Source organism: Hydra vulgaris, chromosome 12, assembly GCF_038396675.1.
Source record: "Hydra vulgaris chromosome 12, alternate assembly HydraT2T_AEP".
NCBI classification, from domain to species: Eukaryota; Metazoa; Cnidaria; class Hydrozoa; order Anthoathecata; family Hydridae; genus Hydra; species Hydra vulgaris.
The window spans coordinates 36,254,107-36,275,000 of record NC_088931.1 but is presented as its reverse complement, the minus strand read 5'-3'; the positions used below and the strand labels follow the sequence as shown (position 1 = coordinate 36,275,000).

The window sequence follows — 20,894 nt, the reverse complement described above, 5'->3', positions numbered from 1 at the left end:
CATGACTACGACCTTTCACAAATCGGAAATATGGATGAGACTCCAATGACATTTGATTTGCCAGGAAATCAAACAGTGGACATGATTGGCTCAAAAACAATTATGATCAAAACAACTGGACATGAAAGAACTCATTTCACTGTTGTGTTGGCTTGCATGGCAGATGGAGCAAAATTAAAGCCTGTCATCATTTTCAAACGAAAAGCTCTACCTAAAGGTGCCAGATTCCCATCTGGAGTCATTGTTCAAGCACATCCTAAAGGTTGGATCGATGAGCAAGGCACACAATCCTGGATAAGCAATGTCTGGAACAAAAGACCTGGAGCCATGCAGAGCAAGAGATCATTGTTGGTTTGGGACATGTTTAGGGCTCATCTTACAGATAGTTGTAAGAAAACTGCAGTCGCTCTTAAGACTGACCTTGCTGTAATTCCAGGAGGCCTTACATCTGTTCTCCAGTCATTGAATGTCTATCTCAACAAACCCTTTAAAGATCGAATTCGCAAGATGTGGACTGAGTGGATGAGTTCCGGTTCAGCAACTCTAACAAAAGGAGGCAACTTGCAAAAACCAGACATTAGACTTGTTGCAGCTTGGGTCGATGAGGCTTGGAAATCAATCCCCGAAGAAATGATCAAACATTCATTCCTGAAATGTGGCATCAGCAATGCTATGGATGGAACTGAAGACGATGCTTTGTTCGATGATGAGGCTGAGGATCTGGCAGATGTTGAAGCTTACTCGGAAGATAATGATCACACAGATGATCACATTGGAGATGTTTCAGAGGAAATCTACAATGAACTTTTTAATGATTGATCAGATAATTTCAATTTTAATATGTTTACCTATGTCTGTACTAATACAAAATGTTTTCAACTTACATAATTCTTTAATTGTGTTTATGTCCTTATATTTACAATAAATGTTTTAAATAATATTTTTGACGGAGAATTTTTATTTTGAATACGCTAGTTTTCAATTTTGGACAAAACTTTCACTCTGTATTCCCACTTCGACTTATATGCATGTTTCCAATTTTGGACCAAATTTTCACCCTAAATTCCCACTTCGACTTATACGCGAGTATATACGGTATATATATATCAGGCCTTGTTATGAGATTTCGCAGCGTAACGAAAACGCGTAAGGCATTTCCAAGTAACTCACTCAGCAAATATATTTTGTTTTGTTAGAAGTTATATTGCGTCACTAGCGTATTTTCAAGTACCGCATTATAATTAAAGTTATTTTATCAACGCGTTAAAAATCATACAGACAGATTTTTTTTTCTCACTATAACAAAAGTTAAAAATAAAATCTTAGTTTTTTTTTGAAACATCATTTTTATCATTTTTTTTCAAATATGAATAAAATTTTATTTTGAAAAAAAAAATTTTTTTCATACAACATAACATAATATTTGTTTATTTTCTTTCAATTTTACAGTTAGTTTTTGATTATTTATTAACTGTTAATAAATTTTTTCTTATTTATTTTGCGAACTCTTTTAAATAGTGTTTTTAAATGATAAAGAGTTTTATCAGTTACTGATAACATATTCGTGATCATAGTTTATTTTCATAAATTAAACGAACATCATTAAAACTTTGCGTTATTGAATTAAATTTAGATTATTGAAACAATAAACTTAAAATAAAATATCTTACTAATAAAATATTTACATCAAAATAAATCGTGGATTTTTTAAACTATTATGACAAAAAATAATATATATATTTAAAAGAAATTTATATATATAAAACTTAAAACACTTTATTTTCTTTAACTAATTTTCAGCAACAACAAAAAAATTATTAAACAAACTGCTTCTTTAACAAAAAATCTATTAGTTTACAATTGCGGTTAAATGCTTTTTTTACTTACAACTTTATTTCTTCTGAATAAACGTCATAAAATATCAAAAAAATTTAAATATTTATAGCAGGCATGTCAAACTCAATTTGGTATGGGGGGCCTCTTTAGCCTAAGAAAATAGTGTAAGGGCCGATAATACTTATTTTTCTGATGAATGAAGTGTAACTCTTCAACCCAAACTGTCCTTTTGCTAAGGTTTGAAGTAAACAAGATTATAATTATATTTAAAATATACCAAATCACTGCAATCTTATTTTAAAAAGTACAGAAGTTTAATTTTGCATTATTTATTTCACACAGTTAGAACACAATAAAAATGAACAAGGAGTATTTTGTGATAATAACAAAAAACATTAAAAAATTTTGGATTTTCCAGAAATTTGACATCTTTTATTCGCTGAAAGCTTAATAAGGTCTGGTTTTATGTTTTGGCTAGCTACCACTTTCATTATGGAAGACAAATGTTCATCAGTAAGCCTGGACTTCTCAGGGGTTTTATTTTGTTTCATGTGTGAAAAAAGTTGCTCACAAAAATATGTACTGCCAAACATTGCACATATTTGACAAGCAAATTGAATCATCTTCGGAAATTGATGTGGTGGTGAAAATGAATAAAACTTGGGTACACCAACATCAGTAAATTGTTGTTTGAGAACAGAATCACACTGAAGTTCAATTAATCCCATTTACAGATCTTCCACTTTTTCAATATCAAAGTTGAATGGTGAGGTGAACAAAGCAAAATTTGGTTGACATTTTTTGAAATCTTGAAACCTTACTTAAGTAGCTGCTGAACATAAAATTTGGGTCTTGCAGCTTCATAGACTTGCACGTCTCAAAATGTACCAAATTTTCTTGTTCAATTTGGCGTTCCCAGAGTAAAAGTTTGGTTTGAAAAGCTCTGACATTATCAAACATTGTGGTGACCAATTTGTTCTTTCCTTGCAAAATAATGTTCAGATCATTCAGGTGTTTTGTGATATCAACTAGAAAAGCTAAATCTTGAAGAAACTTGGTATTTTTCATATCTGTAATATCTTGCCCTTTTGTTTCCAAAAATTGAAATATTTCAGTTTTCAGATGATTGAATGCTTTGAGCATAGGTGTAGAAAGAATTTTTTGGTGTTCAATATAGGTAACTTCCAGACATGGAGCAAACTCCAAACATTTATATGTTTATACTTATGTCAAATAATGAGGGTTTGCAAAAAATTGCGATGATTGGAGGCTGGGAACAAAAAAGCCCCAAAATTTTTGCCCCCCCCTGCCCCAAACGTAAGAGCAACAAGTTGATGAAGTATATTTTGTACTATTCTTAACTAGACTTATATTCATCGATAAATTTTAGATTTCATTTTAAAATATTTTAGCGTTCAAAAATTATGACCATATAAAGTTTAAACCCCCCTCAATTTGAGGGGGTTGCAAATTTTATATGGTAATAATTTTTAAACGCTAATAGATAATACTATGAAACTGAACTTTTTGTTCCCAGCCTTCAATCATCGCAATTTTTTGCAAACCCTCATTATTTGACATAAGTATAAACATATAAGTGTTTGGAGTTTGCTCCATGTCTGGAAGTTACCTATCTCGAACACCAAAAAATTCTTTCTACGCCTCTGGCTTTGAGTACTTTGTGACATGATAACCATCAAACTTCAGTGTAATATGGTAAATCCTCATATTCACTGTCATTTTCATTCAGCAATGAAGAAAACAGACAATGATTTAGCCCTCTTGCTCTTATAAAGTTGACAACAGATGCTATTCTTTTAATCACATTATACAGATCAATTGTTTTTCCGCATAATACTTCTTGGTAAATGATACAATGAAAATTTACTATCTTTTTGCCAATTTTCTCATTTAATTTACCAACAAGACCCTTCTTAAACCAATCATAGCGGGTGCTCCATCAGTAACTATAGATACAAGTTTAGTAATTGAAAGTTTATACTTGTCCAGTACTCCAAAAAAATGACTGCACCTGTTGTTGTGCCATGCATTGGAATCAACTCTAGAAGTTCCTCTGTAATTTCATATTTGAAATTGCAACCTCTGATAAAAACAGACAACTGAGCAACATCTTTGACATCTGTACTTTTATCAACAGCAATTGAAAAGGCCTCAATATTCTTGCAGATTTTTGTTAACTGACTTCTCAAATCTGTTGCTGTGTCATTAACACGCTCAGCAACTGTATTTCTTGAAAGACTTATGTTGTTAAAATCTTTTACTTTTTCAGGGCAAAGAATCTTTGCAGTTTTAATTAGGCAGTTTTTGATAAATTCACTGTCAGTGAAAGGTCTGGAATGAAATGCAATTAAACGTGCCAGATTATAACTTGCTTTGACTACGAGTTCATTTGATTTGTTCACAAAATGAAAAATATTTTGTTGCTTTTTTAGTTTGGCTTTTAGTTCATTTAATTTGTTTGTCCATTTACCTTTTTGATAAATTTCAAATTTTTGCTGATGAGTTTTATATTGCCTCTTGATATTGAATTCTTTTGGCACACTAACTTTTTGTTGACAAATCAGACAAATAATACTTTCATTAATGCTTGTAAAAAAGTATAGCACTTCACATTTTGATTGAAAAATTCTTTTTTCATCTTCAATTTTACGTTTTCTGTTTGCACTTGGTTTTGAATGAGACATTTTAATTTTAGTGACAATAACAAAAAAACAAAAATAGGTCAATGGTAAACAACAACAACAACAACAACAAGATAACAACTAAACTATTAGGCCGGGTGAATAAAAAAAAGCAATTGCTTTTCCTCAGCGTTTTTCGAGTAATTGTTCAGCTTCACGATAATAAAAATTTGAGGGATTTTAATCAAATTTTTGTTCACGTATAGCAATTACTCAGCGTTTTTGAAGTGAATTGCTCAGCCTTATGTAAATAAAAGTTTGAAAGATTTATATTAAATCTTTATTCACAACAATCTTTATTCACAACAATCTTTATTCACAACAATCTTTAAAATCTTTATTCACAAAATTTGAACAACTACCCCAAAAACGCTGAGTAAAAGCAATTGCTTTTTTGTATTCACCCGCCTTATTTTCTTATATCGATTGTTAAAATTAAAATATATCGTCATAATTTTTAATAATTTTTTATGGTTTTAATTTCAGAGTTTCAATTTTAATAAAAAGTTAGAAAATTAATTTAGTATTCATGTCCTTTTTTAATAAAGGAGTTCAGAAAACTATTTGTAATTTTTTAATTGTTATTTTTAATAAAACATTTTTGAAATCCATGTCTGCAGGCCACCATATGTAATAAAATGATAAAAATGTTGGGGGCCGCCATAAAAGGTCTTGCAGGTCGCATGTGGCCCGCAGGCCGCCACTTTGACATACCTGTTTTACAGGTAAAAGTTCCTGCGTAACGCAAAACTGCTGAACGCGTAGGCAAATCGCCTTTCCCAAGTAAAATGCGAGTTGCGTAACGCTTCTTAACAAGGCTTGAAAAAAAAAAATTAAAAAAAAAAAAAAATTTATATATATGTATATATATATATATGCATGTATATATATATACATATATATATATATATATTTAAACAACTTTAAAAAGTATTCTACACAATAGAGTGCTCAATGTTCTTAAAAGAACAGAGCAATTATATATTAGTAGAAAATCACTTAACTAAATATTTTTTCCATTTGACACTGTGTTTCATCAACAAAGATTCATCAGAAATGAATGATCAAATTATTAAAACTTCAATTTATACCAAAAATTAAATTACAGGAAGTTGCAAATGTCTTAACTACTGTAAATTTTCACACATTTGTGGAATTTGCTGACACTAGTATAAAAAGAATTCTTTAGAAATGATTACTAATGCTATTTTTTTTAAATGTTTTTTTAAAAAGGGTAGTTAATGTAAATATTATTTGAACTCATTTATTTTTATAGTTTTTTAGGAGAAACTTATTTTCGTGCCTACATTTAGCAATTAATTCCGATCTTTTGTTTAATAAGCATTCTTGATGCAAATGTGTGAAAATTTACAGTAGTTAAGACATTTGCAACTTCCTGTAATTTAATTTTTGGTATAAATTGAAGTTTTATTAATTTGATCATTCATTTCTGATGAATCTTTGTTGATGAAACACAGTGTCAAATGGAAAAAAATTTAGTTAAGTGATTTTCTACTAAAATATTATATATATATATATATATATATATATATATATATATATATATATATATATATATATATATATATACATATGTATATATATATATGCATGTGGGTCATTCCATGCCAAGTGGTGCAAAGGTCCCTTATGGACCATCTCAGATTTTATTGAAATTTTTTGATTTTGTACATATATATGTTAAAAGTATGTTTTGAAAATTTTAGATCAATATCTAATATTGTTCTTGAAAAAAAGCTATTTAAGTAGTGGGCTATTTTGCATAAAATTTCACTCAACAAGAAAAAAGGGTTTTTTCATCATTTTTAACAGCCAATAACTTTTGAACAAGTTAGTTTTATACTTCAATTATTATAAGATAGCAAGTGTGCTGTGGATACTTTGAAAAAAGAAAAAAATATTATTTCTGGCATCTTAACTTTTTCCATAATGGCGGGCTAAAGTTGATTTTTTTGTTTTAAGAATAAATTTTTTTGTGATTTTAAAGACCTTAATCTTAAAAACTAGTTACAAAGTTAATACAAATCAAATTGCCTGCTGATCCACATGTGGTGGATAAACATTTTTTAAAAAATCAGTTGATTAAAGAGCTGCATTCAAAAGTTATAGGTCTCCAAAATGAGTCAGATCGAGATTTTCGTAAAATTGATCTGTGATGCAAAGCATCTGTTACCTAAGATGGCACTTTTTTTTTTTTATAAAATTTTTTATACGCATCAATTAAAGACTGTTAATTAATAAAAACCAAAAAAATTAATGGGCGCTTATTTATAACCCCCAAAAGGTAGTCTCTAAAAGTCAGGTAAATTTTCCATAAAATTCTGAAATTGACATAATAAATAAATGCATTGAATTATATAATGTTATTTATTATGAAATATCAATTAAAAAATATCAATGCTTAAAGCCTTTTAATCCCTTTAGATAAAGAACTTTTAAATCCCAATAGATAAAGTCCCCTCCCCTCTGTCCCCTCCCCTCTTTATAATACAATAATTTTTTTAATGAAAAACAAACAAAATGTTTTTAAGAAAATAAACAAAAATAATAGAATTTACAAAAAGTTAAATTTCTCACATAATAAAATAATCTAATTGATTTCTTTTAAATCAATACTATAAAATCTTCCACTGTTTGACTGGACTTTAAGAGATTGCACTTTGCATAAAATATGCATTAGAGGTACCCAACAAAGATCATCTCTGCATGGCCACGTAAACTTGTTACATAAAGACTTTTTCATGAATTTCATATTAAGATCTTGATGCTCTTCTGAAATACTAAGAATATTTCCTAAATACCATTGAGCATCATAAACGCAGGCCACATATTCTCCTGGTGAGTAACTGGAAATTTTATTAATATAAATTCTGCAAGTAGAAAAATCCACATTAGTGCAAATAATATCAAATGAGACTCTTCTTATTTTTATTGAGGTAAGTGACATTGGGATAAAACTGTGGTGGTTTCGTGTCCCAGGTATTGTCGAACAAGAACGATATCTCTCTTCCAAATTGAAGTTTGTAGTATGTGTTTCTATTGAAACTTTGTCAACAAAAAAAAAAGATATTCCTTTGACGTGTTGAACACACCAGCTGTACATTTTGCTTGGTGTGTCAATAGGATCGTTTAGTGATTGTAGACTGGCTCGTGCAACAAGACGTTTCACTGTTCCACCAACACCATCACAAGGGCTTTTACCATGCGATGTTGCAAAAAAGTGCCACTCTGCAATCATGTCAAAATCGTGTTTATGGTAGCATAAGTTGATAAGATTTTTGTAATTTTTATATTGTGATGCAGCTCCATCACTAAAATAGATAATGTGTTCAAATGTTTGTAATTGTTTAAGTTTATCAATAACATTACCGATAAAGCAATGAACAGCATCTGTTCCATGTTTCAGATGATCTGATATAACACAATAACTTTGAGTATCAAGTTTTCCATCTTTTATAAAATACGCAACAAAGGGGTGCACAGTTGCTTGGCTGTTATTCCAGTGAAAACCTTGCACTGCATCCTGTATTAGAAAACTATAGTTTTCTGCAAAGTCAAGAAGAACCAAAGCTTGATTTTCTTTTAAATTAGTTTTCAAATGTTGGTAGTAGGTGGCTTGACTTTTTGATATAAAATGATGCACTCGTAAACTATCTAACTGTTCATAAACCATTTCAATAAATTCATCTAAAGGTAGAGTTGCTGGTACTAAAGTACATTGGTAATTTGATTTTTGCCATTGATAAAAGTTAACTTCACTAATTTCTTTTTCTGTAAACAAAGTGTCAATGTAGTCTAACAAAACCTTTTTAGCAGGACATTTATCGCAGCTATGCAGCATACAATCTCTATTTTTAATGCTACAAACCATTAATTTTAATAAGATTTTGTAATCAGAAATTCCAGGAATTTTCTGTACAAGAAGCTTTACATTTTGATGGTACTGGCAAACACAAACTGCATGCAGACCAGAAGCACCACCCACAGGAATGCACCACTTGGGCCTTAGCTCACAAAATTTTGAAAATCCAACTTTAAGATAATTATATTTCTTTTTAAACTCAATATGTAGCTCTTTCATATTGACTAGTAGAAGGCGCTTTTGGATATGTTGCTTTTTACTATCTACTTTAACTGAAACAAACTCTTTTTTTCCTGGACAAACCCTTGAATATTCATCGCATTCGTAGAAATGAACAACCTCTGTAATTACATCTTCGCTTAGTTTTCTACCCGATTTTGGAGAAGGTTTTGATAGTATTCCACTTTTTTTACTTAATTTTCTGGCTTGTACTACAGATCTTTTTGAAGCAAAAAAAAACTTCTGAGTTTTCTCTATTGACCAACTGTCTGGAGTGAGTGTAAGAAGTGTGATTTTTTCAGAATTTGACAATGTTTTTTCAAATTTTGACTTAATTTGAGTCATAATATTGTCTAAATCTGTGTTTGTTTTTTTCAAACATTTTTTTGAGGGTGATTCAATTCCACAAAGTGCAGCTATTTCTAAACCTAGCACATTGGCAACAGCCTTTTGTGTATGAGCTCTTACGCTATCAATTTTACGCTTTCCATATGCAACTCTATCTTTTTTTGAAACAAGTTTTAGAGGTGAGCATCCAAAACTTGCAATACTTGAATTAAGATCTTCTTTTAATGTATGGTTGTCAACATAAATTTCTTTTTCTTGGAGTTCATTTTCTTTTGTATTATGTTTGCAATTCAGAACTTTTCTGCAACTAGTGCAAATTTTTTGACCAGGTATTAAACCAAAATCTTTGGCATATGAAAGACTGATAACTCTAAGAGAATCTAAAAAATAACGGAAATAATTATTAAATATTTTTTTTTTTATTTATTTAGTGTTATTAAGGTATTTTTATTAAATTAAGATATTAAATATTGAAACTTACTTTTCACATTTTTTGCGTGCTTGTTCAACGGATTACAACAATACCTGCGATGTTCATTCTCATACCTCGACAAGTAAACTTTCTTGTGATAGCTACAAATAAAATCTATAAAATTTATTTTGTTTCTCAAAGAAATAAGCTCTTGGTTTAGTTTAGACAGTTCTTGGTAGCGTTTACTTTTATTAGATAGATAGCACTGTTCATTTAATGCTTTACCAATACAGCAAGTAGAAAGCTCAGGCATATTACTTATTATTAATTAGTTCTAAAATACAACAATTTATTTGGTTTTATTAGTACTTTTTAGATTGACATACTAGTAATATAGAATTAAATGAAACAATAACTAAACTTTTAAAAAGTAATAATTTTTTACGGAAAATTTACCTGACTTTTAGAGACTACCTTTTGGGGGTTATAAATAAGCGCCCATTAATTTTTTTGGTTTTTATTAATTAACAGTCTTTAATTGATGCGTATAAAAAATTTTATAAAAAAAAAAAAGTGCCATCTTAGGTAACAGATGCTTTGCATCACAGATCAATTTTACGAAAATCTCGATCTGACTCATTTTGGAGACCTATAACTTTTGAATGCAGCTCTTTAATCAACTGATTTTTTAAAAAATGTTTATCCACCACATGTGGATCAGCAGGCAATTTGATTTGTATTAACTTTGTAACTAGTTTTTAAGATTAAGGTCTTTAAAATCACAAAAAAATTTATTCTTAAAACAAAAAAATCAACTTTAGCCCGCCATTATGGAAAAAGTTAAGATGCCAGAAATAATATTTTTTTCTTTTTTCAAAGTATCCACAGCACACTTGCTATCTTATAATAATTGAAGTATAAAACTAACTTGTTCAAAAGTTATTGGCTGTTAAAAATGATGAAAAAACCCTTTTTTCTTGTTGAGTGAAATTTTATGCAAAATAGCCCACTACTTAAATAGCGTTTTTTCAAGAACCATATTAGATATTGATCTAAAATTTTCAAAACATACTTTTAACATATATATGTACAAAATCAAAAAATTTCAATAAAATCTGAGATGGTCCATGAGGGACCTCATTAAAATTTGCACCACTTGGCATGGAATGACCCATGTGTATATATATATATATATATATACATATGTATATATATATGCATGTGTATATATATATATATATATATATATATATACATATGTATAAATATATATATATATATGCATGTATATATATATATATATATATATATATATATATATACATATGTATATATATATATGCAAGTATATACATATATATATATATATATATATATATATATATATATATATATATATATATATATATATATATATATATAAATATATATATAAACACACGCATGTAAATATATAATTATTTGTAATTGTTTAAATATAGGTAAAAATTCACAAACATATAGTTTTATTTTCTCAAGATTCTTTTATACTATCTGAATTACATTATCTTCTAGAAGCGAGCTGAAATACAGCTATCTGAATGTCTATTACAGTATTCTGAATGCTATTAGAATAAACTGAAAAAGGTAATCAGTTAGCAAATAATTTTTTTATAAGATAATATATAAGATAGTAGCTGCCAAACATAAACTGACGAATAATTTATTCATTTGGCGTAATCTTTTGACAAGGTTTTAATAAAGTTTTTAGATAATTTTAAGTCCCATAAAATATTTTGGGTTAACAAAGATGGTGGCCATTTTAAAAACTGGCTTCAAAAATGTCATGTGACACTGTAATCAAATGTTTTTATATCAGCAAAACGTTTTTTAAAAGCGCGACGATTTACTTTGACTTTATTTGATGATTTACACAAACAAGTAAATATCTTACGGTTATATTATTATATGATTATATTTTATAAGATTTGTTTCTTCTGAATGCCTATTCCGATAAATATTCCGAATGAATAAAAATATTCCGAATGAATAATACTTGCTTGAATAAATAAACAACTTGATATTAAAAAAAAGCGGACATCATCTGGACACTTAAATTTACTCCATTTCAATGTTTTCACATAAAAGAAATTTATCATAGATAATAAAAATGAAAAAACCAAAAAAAAAAAAAATGGGTTGTTAAAAAAAAATTGATAATGCCTTTCTATAAATATAATTTATGGAGTGGTAGGTACACCAACAATTTACTCCATTTGTATGTCTTCACATTAAAGAAATTTATAAAGAATGCTATTTACTTTTATAAATTTACTTTTTTTTCACTCTACTAATTAAAAAATTCAATAATTAAAAACTCAATAAATAATTGATTTTAAAACAACAAAAACAATTTTACACTTATTAGAGATACAAAATAAAAAAAATTAGGCAATAGTTAACTACAAATTAACAATTTTTATTTGGCTATAATAAAAAGAAAGATACATTAACAAGTCTTAAAAGTAGACTATTATACTAGTGATCAAAATTTTCTATAACATCTATGCACTTGAAATAGTCTTTATTATTCGCTTTTAGAAATAATCTTTTAGTGGTCAAACTTTTGTTGGAAACAGATTAGTTATATGAAGTAAAATATAGTTATATGAATAAATGTAAAATAAATGAATAATAAGATTACACCTTTATAAAAATCAATTATAAAAGAATTCTACAAAAAAATATCCCAAACCATAATCCAACTCTCAATACTTCATTATTAACTCAAAGAGATAATTCAATTATCAATTCAAGAAAAAAATTTTTTATTGCTAACAGTAAAGCAAGTCAAACGAAACTTTAGTAATTATAAAATAGCAAATTTAAAATTTGAACTTTTATTAAAAATGCTAAATTAATAAAATTAAAAGTAAAAAAAAATACCTTTTAAATTAATCCACACAGAAAAACAGTAGAGCCATCTTAATAATAGTAATATAAATGGTAATATCATCAAAACTCTGACTACAGCAAACAAAAAAATGGTGTACTTTTGGACAGGTAAACCGTATCTCCCAATGCTAAGAACACCACTCAGCAAAAGTAAACTTTGCAAAAAAACATCAAAATAATTGGAAGCTGGATTTTTATAAGGAAAGCAAAGTGTAAAAACAAACAGAACTGTTAAAGATGACATTGTTGCATATGTCATTTGAATAAGTTTATCATCAATTAAAATTCCAAAAGCAATAATTGCAACTCTTGAAAAGAAATATAAGGAGGCAAACCAACGAAAACGGTCATGAAATGGTGCATGAAATGCTGAAAAAATTGGATGCAAACGACCAAAATATTGAAAGACTTTCAATTTAGTCCACCACACTGTTGTTATAAGTAGCAATGGCCATAGAAGCACAATAAACAAAGCAATAAAGATTGCAATTATTGAATAAATTAGATGACGGTGTGAAAAAAAAGGCCATTCTCCATATATATACACATGATTTTTTACACCATCGTATTCCACTGGATAAAGGATAGTGAGTGTTATCCTTGTGATATCTGCATATGCAAGCACAGAAATCAAAACATAAACTCTAATAATATTGCTTTCACGTTTTAAATTAACTTCTTCATTAGATTTGTCTTTTAAAATAAAAAGGTAGATCACTTTGTTGTTTAGAGTTTGTAGAGCATTGTGCAATTTGTTCCAGTTTGCAATAAAAATAACACTAACTAACATTGTCAAGGGTATTAAATAATTAAATGCAACTTTGTCTAAATCATTCCATTCATTTATAAGACAAACATTCATTTTATGTGTGCCAATATGTACTCCATAAAAATTTATAATGTTTTGAAGAAAAGTATTAACAAATGTGTCTTCTCGATTCTGTTTAGCTGTAACATGGTACTGAATAACTTGGTAAAAGTAAATACATGAGTTTAGCCATGAATCATAAATACATATATTTAAAAATGCTGCAAAACAAACTAAAGCAAACATAAAAAGAATTCCAAGTAAAATAAACCATAAATTCAACAAGCTGCATTTATCAACACAATCTTCCCCTCCAAACTCAACAGTTTTATTTTCAGGGCATTTAGAACATAAATAACCTAACCTCTCGTATGCACATTGTTTATCTGGACCAAATGAGCATGTCAAATTTGGGCAAGAAGTACAATAGCCATAAGGGCAAAGATGTGTGGTTTCTGTATCAGTTTCTATTGCTTTTTGAGTATAATTTACATACAACCCAGCTAATAAAGAAATTGTTCCATCTTTATTGCATGCTATTCCTTTACGAAGGTTTTTTTCACTGTTACATATGCAACTACCTTTTTCCATCGCATAACCTAAAGGACAAAAAGTTAGATTAAATTCAAAACTAACTTGATAAACACTTTTCAAGGAGAAAATGATAGAATACTTTTGCTCTTTCATTCCAAAAACTTGCATAGTAATTTTATTTTCTTTAACCACAAACCTTTGTAATGACCCATTAAGATAAACATCTATTGAACTTGATAAACTTTGATTGAGCTCATCAACTAAAAGAACAGTTGGATTAATTATTTTTCCAGGATAAATATTTTTAAAATTATCTTTATATGCGTATAAGTTGACTGGATCTGTTAAAAATTTATTAGTTCCAAAATAATTCCAAAAATTGAAATGGCAGCACCTAAGTGTAGGAACGAATATATCATTTATTACATAATTTGCTATGTTGTTGCTGTATTCTAACTTTCCACTTTGCTTGTTTGAAAGGAAACAGTTTTCATTTTCATCAAGTTTATGAATGACATAAAAAGTACAAGATAAACTTTGTTCAGCATATATAGCACCGCCTTGAAAAGCAGAGTTGTTTATAAAGGACATAGAACTTGAATTGGAATTCATTACAATTCTAGAGTTTATATACAATCTTAAAGCTCCACCTTTATTTCCTTTATTTGCTTTAAAATAAAGTTGTCCTGATACAAACGCAACTGCATTTTCAAGAATAATTGCTGTATTTAAATTATTGTTAAAAATATTTTCACCATAAAATTGAATTTTGCTATAATGTGTATAAATAGCACCTTGTCCTATGGTTTGCTTTAAATGCCAATGATTGTGAGAGAATTGTGATTGGTTCAAAACTAAAGAAACTTGAAATAAATAAATAGCAGAACCAAGTTGAGCAGAATTATTTGTAAAATTGCAATTTTGAAATGTTACACTTTTTCCTGTACTAAGATTATTACTAAAACTTAAAGCACCACCAAATATACCATTATTGTGAAAAAAAGTTGATTCTTTGATTAATATACTACTGCTTAATCCTTGAAATATATATAAACCTCCACCCCACAGACCCTTATTACACCAAAAAACACACTTGGTTATTGATAAAACACTTTTGCTTGAAACTTCAGTAAAGAAAACACTTAATCCACCACCACGATTAAAAGGGACATCAAATTCATCAGCTAATTTTTTTGTTTTACTAACACTGTTTATTATACCAGAGTTCCATTGAAAAATACAATTTTCTATATTTATATTGGCTATTTCATTATTTTCTTCATGTGAATACCAAATTAGTAATCCTCCTCCTAAATGATGTTCTAAAGAATCATTTAATGGTACAAAAATTGTGTTATTTTGAAAACCAACTGTTTTAAACTCAATTTTTCCTTTACAGTTCTGTAAAACCACAGAATAACCAATGCTATAAGTAAATTGAACATTTATGAAAGTGACATTAAAAAGATCAGAGAAATAAAGTGCAGATGACAATGTAATAGCATTCCTTCTAAAAGTTTGTTTACTTACTGAACCACAATGGGTTATATGGAGATTTCTTAATAACAATCTTGTAACATTGTATATCAAAATTCCAGCATTTGAACTTGATGTACAATTAATTACTATTTCTGAGTTTATTCCGATTACTGTTAAATTGCTAACATCTTTTATAACGATTACATTTCTGAATGTTTGATTATCTTCTATGACAATGCATATGTTAGTTAGATTTAGAACAGATAAAGCAGCAGAAAGTGTTGAACAACGTATTTGTTGATTATTTTCTGTGCAGTTATTAGAATATGTAAAATTTACAACGACTTCTCTTTGATTATCGTCACACAAGCGATATTCCTTAGCAGAAATAAATTTAAGAATGGCATAAGCTATGATTAAAATAAACATTTTATTTATCTGAACTGATTTTATTGCTATATTTAAAATACGAATTTTAAAGGCTAGCGGTAATTGCCGGCAGTGCCGGCAAATAATTCTGAGGTTATTTGCCGGCAGCGCAAATAAAGAAACAATATAAATGTAATAAATACAGTGATTCGATTAGTTAGTTAGTTTTGGTGATATTACTTTGCATAATTTAAAACAATTTAAATTATGCAAAGTAATATTTATTTATTTTATTTACTTTTATAACTTTTTTTAAGCTAATGTTAAAAAAAAAAAGACTTTTTTTTTACTAATTACAGACTGCTTGCCCAAACCAAAACCCTCAGTCAATCTATGAACACTCTATACAGGTCTAACCCTATCAAAGTCAGTCGTTGGTATGTACTTTTCACTTTGCCCATCCCTACATCCCTATTCAAGTCAGTCTTTGTATTTAGACTTTGCTGCGCTTATTCCTAACTCAAACTCTACGTCGCCTACGGCTATATCAGATGATGTATGTACGCTTTGAGGCACCTTTTAAACTTAAATCTAATTAATGATAAATAATACTAAATAAAAATTAATAAACACTAACAATGAATAATACTAAAAAAAGTTAGTACTGTTTGAAATAAAACATACATTTTGACAAAATAAAAAAGATATACAGGCAGATTCGTACTCGGATCACCGTAGGTATTAGTAACTATCTCATCCATCGAGCTACGCAATCATTAAACCTTATGGAGTTTTTAAATTTATATTATTAATTATCCTGCCGGCAACTAATCTCAGAATTATTTGCCGGCACTGCCGGCAATTACCATTTGCCGGCAATTATCGGCACCATATTGGCAATTTTCGGCAAAATATCGACACCAGAGTTTAAAATTTAAACTCTGGTGTCGATATTTTTTATTTAAGCCTCAACTGTAGGGTTGCCAGTAGGGCTGTCCCGAGGAGGAAAGGGGAGTACGAGGGGCATATTTTGAAACCCTCTACAGGCTCAGAATAGACAGAAATATGAGCAATCTGATTCGCTGATTTTGAAAGAGAGGCAAGTGTGCATTTGTTGAGAAATATATTTATAATCTAAACAGATTACCGAAATAAATTTCGTTGTAATGATAAACTAAGTTATCAATAAATTAAGTTTATTAATGCAAGTTTTGTGTTACTATCAATAAAGGAAATTTATTTTATTTTATTACTCAGAGTATTTAAAAATCTATTAGTACATGAGAATTTTCACTCCTAAAAATATCAAAATTTCAATAAAGTTTACCTTGGTGATGGAGGTTTTATCTGTTGTTAATTTAAAGAAATGGAAAAAAAATGTATGTGTTGAAGTAAATTCGAAAAGATTTATAAATGTATTTCTCGTAAAGTATGTTCTTGGCCTTGAAGCATACTCAAATACGAAGTTTATATACATTTGTACGGGGCTACTTGTGAAGTACTTTTGCATATAAAGATTATATGCAGTTTAACCAGACTACTGGGAAAAAACTTTATTTATAAAGGATTTATATGTAAATTATAAAGAGTTGAACATTAGAGTTTTTAAATAAAGAAAATTTGTACTGATTACAAAACTAGCTTACATGTTCCATGTCAATATGTGAGCTCTGAGGAGATTTTATTTTCATGTTTTGTTTCAACTATAGTTTTGAGGAGAATGATATATTTTTTTATTACATAACTCTAATAAAACATCGTTTTAAACCATTTAACACTTTTAAAAAGTTAAGAAAAGTTTTGGCAGGCTACATTAACTTATATATAAAATATTATTTAAAAATTAAGCAAAAGAAGTGAAATTTATATGCTTGTCTACTGAACAGTAATTTTTTGTACAGTTACATATAAACACTGACATTAAAAGCAAGAAAAAGTATTGAAGTCAAATAAATTAACCAAATAAAAGTGGATTATGACCAATGATTGTGGCATTTTTTGTATTGTAATAATTGAAAAAAAAAGATTTTAAAAAACCAAACTAAGTGGTTAAAATCAAACGTTTCAAGTTACGCAAAAACTTTTTGAATTATCTTTTGATATCGTTTATGTGATTTTTATTCTGAAGAAATAAAGTCGTAAGTAAAAGCATTTAACCGCAATTGTAAACTAATAGATTTTTTGTTAAAAAAACAGTTTGTTTAATAATTTTTTTTGTTGATAAAAATAAGTTAAAAAAAATAAAGTGTTTTAAGTTTTATCTTAAGGAATTAAATATATAAATTCCTTTTAAATGTAAAAATAATTTTTTGTCATAATAGTTTTAAAAATGCACGATTTATTTTAATGTAAATATTTTATTAATAAGATATTTTGTTTATTGTTAATTCAATAACGTAAAGTTTTAATGATGTTTGTTTAATTTATGAAAATAAATTATGATCACGAATATGTTATCGGTAACTGATAAATAACAAAAAAAAAACTCTATTGTTAAAAAACATTATTAAAAAGAGTTCACAAATCAAATAAGAAAAAATTTATTAACAGTTAATAAAATAATCAAAAACCAACTGTAAAATTATAAGAAAATAAACAAACATTATTTTACGTTTCATGAAAAGAATATTTTTTTCAAAATAAAATTTAGTTCATATTTGAAAAAAATAATAAAATTGATTTATTAAATAAGAACTTAGATTTTATTTGTAACTTTTGTTCTAGTGAGAAAAAAACTAACTGTATGATTTTTAACGCGTTAATAAAATAACAAAGCGGTAATTGATAAGACGCTAGTGATGCAATATAACTTCTAACGATGCAAAATATATTTGCTGAGTTGAGTTACTTAGAAATGCGTTACGCGTTTTCGCTACGCAGCGAAATCTCGTAACAAGGCCTGAAATCTATTGGAAAATTAAACAAAAAAAGTGGTATTTATTTTTCTACTAAACCGTTTTTTTGTACAGTTACATATAAGCATTGATATTACAGCAAAGAGTATTAAAGTTAAAAAACTTAACCAAATGAGAAAGTGAATTATGGCAATTATTGTAATAAAATAAACTTCATCAAATCAAGCTTTAACATTTAAAGAAGTTTTTCAAAAAAATTTATTAATATTACTTCAAGATAAAACATGACACGTCTCTATTTTTATATTATTATACAAGAAGTATTCACAGATTTTCAAAGAAAGCGCACTCAATTATATTGGTTAGTTTACATAATAAAACTACTCATAAATTTTGGAAATACGAATAACAAATATTTCTGCTCCAGAAAAATGAAAAAAAGTGTTTTCTTTTTTTTTTTTTATCCTTCGAGGAGTATAAAATGTAAAATAAATTTATAGCATAATAAATGTAAAATTTATCAAACTTTGTTGCTTTATTTGATATTATCTACCATCAGTTGCTATTAAAGGGTAAACATTTTTTACCAATTATAGAATACAATAAATAATATTTTGTTCAGGCTAAAAGCTAAAATCAACAAACATGTGCTTTATATGTATTGACTTTTGAAATTGAAATAAGCAACAACATGAACTTGTATGTTTGCAATTTTTGTTGTTTCTACCTTTTTACACTTAGTTTTTCATAGAGGTGTGGTAAGTTAAGAGTTATTCCTTTTTATATTCAGTTTACTATATTAAAACGCACTTGTGGACATCAGGTTATAAATTTTTCTTATAGCTTATTATGCTACAATGCTTTGTAATCTTTTATTACTATACATTATCAAAGGCAATTTAAAACAGCTCTTATTGCTTTTATTTTGAAAGTGTTGCAAGTTATTTGGGCTAGCTATAACAATCAATAAGCAATATTCTCAAACTTAAAATGTTTTGGTGATGTATACAATATATATACATATGGAAATAATTAGGGTAAAGTTCTAAAAAGAAACTAGGTTATTTTTTAAAATATTTTTCTTGTTATATATATATATATATATTTTTTTGTAGTTATTTTAGGTGCTCCCAGAAGTCTTTACGGTCTTATCATAGAGCACCGCGGGAGAGCATTTAACAAGAAGTTCACGCCTCCTTCCGTACCAATGTCGCTTAAATGGCTAGAGCTGGCATCAAACCTCGGACCTCTGTGTTCTGAGCCAGAACTCTAACCACTGCGCCACGGCTGTTCAAACCACTGCGTCACGGCTGCTTATATGATAGGATTAATGGGAACTCAACTTGAAAAAACTTAATAATATTCAATTAATCAAGTTAATAATATTTAATTGATATTACTAGGTAAATTTTAAAACTATTTTAAAAAAATCTATCGTAGGAGAATCACTGCAGATTCAAGTTTTCCCAATGGTTGTCATATCTTAGAGTTAAAAAAATCGAATGGTAAAATCACACTTTTTTTGTTATTATTATTTGGCAATTACTCAGTCTCACTTTTATTAATCAATACATTTTTTGACATTTGTTTTGATTTAAACTTACGCGCAAAGCCTCTCTTTTAAAACCAACGAATCATATTGCGCACATCTCTGCCTATTCTGAGCCTGTATAGGGTTTCAAAATATGCGTACGGGGGGCATATTTACATACTCCACAAGGCGATAGCACACATGCGCCCGCGCACGATTTTTCGTACTTTTTTATAAAGAAACATATTTTTAAATTTTTGAAGAAGTACTTACTGTACCTATATATTGTTTTCTTTCTGACTATATTACTAAAACAAAAAAAAAATGGATTATCTGGAAGAAAAGATCTGGAAGGAAAGATCAGGAAGATCTGTTCAACGCTGTGGTCGTCCACTTAAGTGTATAAAAAAGAACAAACCACAAAAACGTCCACGAAATTTGGCTTTAAATATATCCCAAGATAGAGCAAACGCCAAAATTCATGGAGAAGGGCATTAATTACATTCAACTTTTCTTTTAAAATAAACCCTCACGATCTTTGTATAGTTGTGTACTTTAATTAAAAAAATGTTATTCTAATATACTTACGTGTTCTTTGATTACTATACATTTATAAAGCGACACTTCAAATGTAAACACAAAGGTAAATAAAGTATAGTATATAGTACGTAATTTAAAAATATGTTTCTTTATAAAAAAGTACGAAAAATCGTGCGCGGGCGCATGTGTGCTATCGCCTTGTGGAGTATGTAAATAAGCGTACGGGGGGTGTCTAGCCCCCCTACAAATTTTATTAGTCGGCAAATTGGACACTACACCTTTTCAAGATGTAGTTGAGAACTTGAAAGTTGTAAATAAAAAAAGTAAGATGTAATTGAGAAATACTACATTTAATTTAGAAGTTGCAATATGTAATTAAAAAACACTACTTGTAATTAAGAAACTTTAAAATGTAATTGAGAAATCCAACATCTAAGTAAGAAA

At 28.3% G+C, this 20,894-nt stretch overlaps 2 protein-coding genes across 4 annotated transcripts in view; both read right to left on the bottom strand.

Moving 5' to 3' along the window:
* LOC136088690 (uncharacterized) overlaps positions 1 to 15,633 on the bottom strand; it is a 40,697-nt gene extending 25,064 nt beyond the window's left edge. The window contains exons 1-2 of one of the 3 annotated variants that reach the window (XM_065813109.1): positions 12,326 to 15,615; positions 1,776 to 2,068 (exon numbers count right to left, since the gene is read on the bottom strand). In XM_065813109.1, coding sequence (XP_065669181.1) covers positions 1,983 to 2,068; positions 12,326 to 15,584 — 3,345 coding nt within the window. In that variant the 5' untranslated portion in view covers positions 15,585 to 15,615 and the 3' untranslated portion in view covers positions 1,776 to 1,982. Of the gene's footprint in view, positions 1 to 1,775; positions 2,069 to 12,325 lie in introns of those variants that run through there. The other 2 variants (XM_065813110.1, XM_065813111.1) reach the window with 2 other exon arrangements.
* Positions 7,083 to 9,770, bottom strand: LOC136088691 (uncharacterized). The gene is made up of 2 exons (XM_065813112.1): positions 9,470 to 9,770; positions 7,083 to 9,368 (listed from the first exon to the last, which is right to left on the bottom strand). The coding sequence occupies exons 1-2, from the start codon at positions 9,711 to 9,713 to the stop codon at positions 7,150 to 7,152; spliced, it is 2,463 nt and encodes an 820-aa protein (XP_065669184.1). The 5' UTR covers positions 9,714 to 9,770; the 3' UTR covers positions 7,083 to 7,149.
* Positions 15,634 to 20,894: the final 5,261 nt, after the last annotated feature.

Coding starts and splice junctions, on each gene's coding strand:
- LOC136088691 (XM_065813112.1), bottom strand. CDS start 9,713: ATGCCTGAGCTTTCTACTTGCTGTATTGGTAAAGCATTAAATGAACAG. Junction 9,369..9,469: donor GCACGCAAAAAATGTGAAAA/GTAAGTTTCAAT, acceptor GTTATTTTTTAG/ATTCTCTTAGAGTTATCAGT.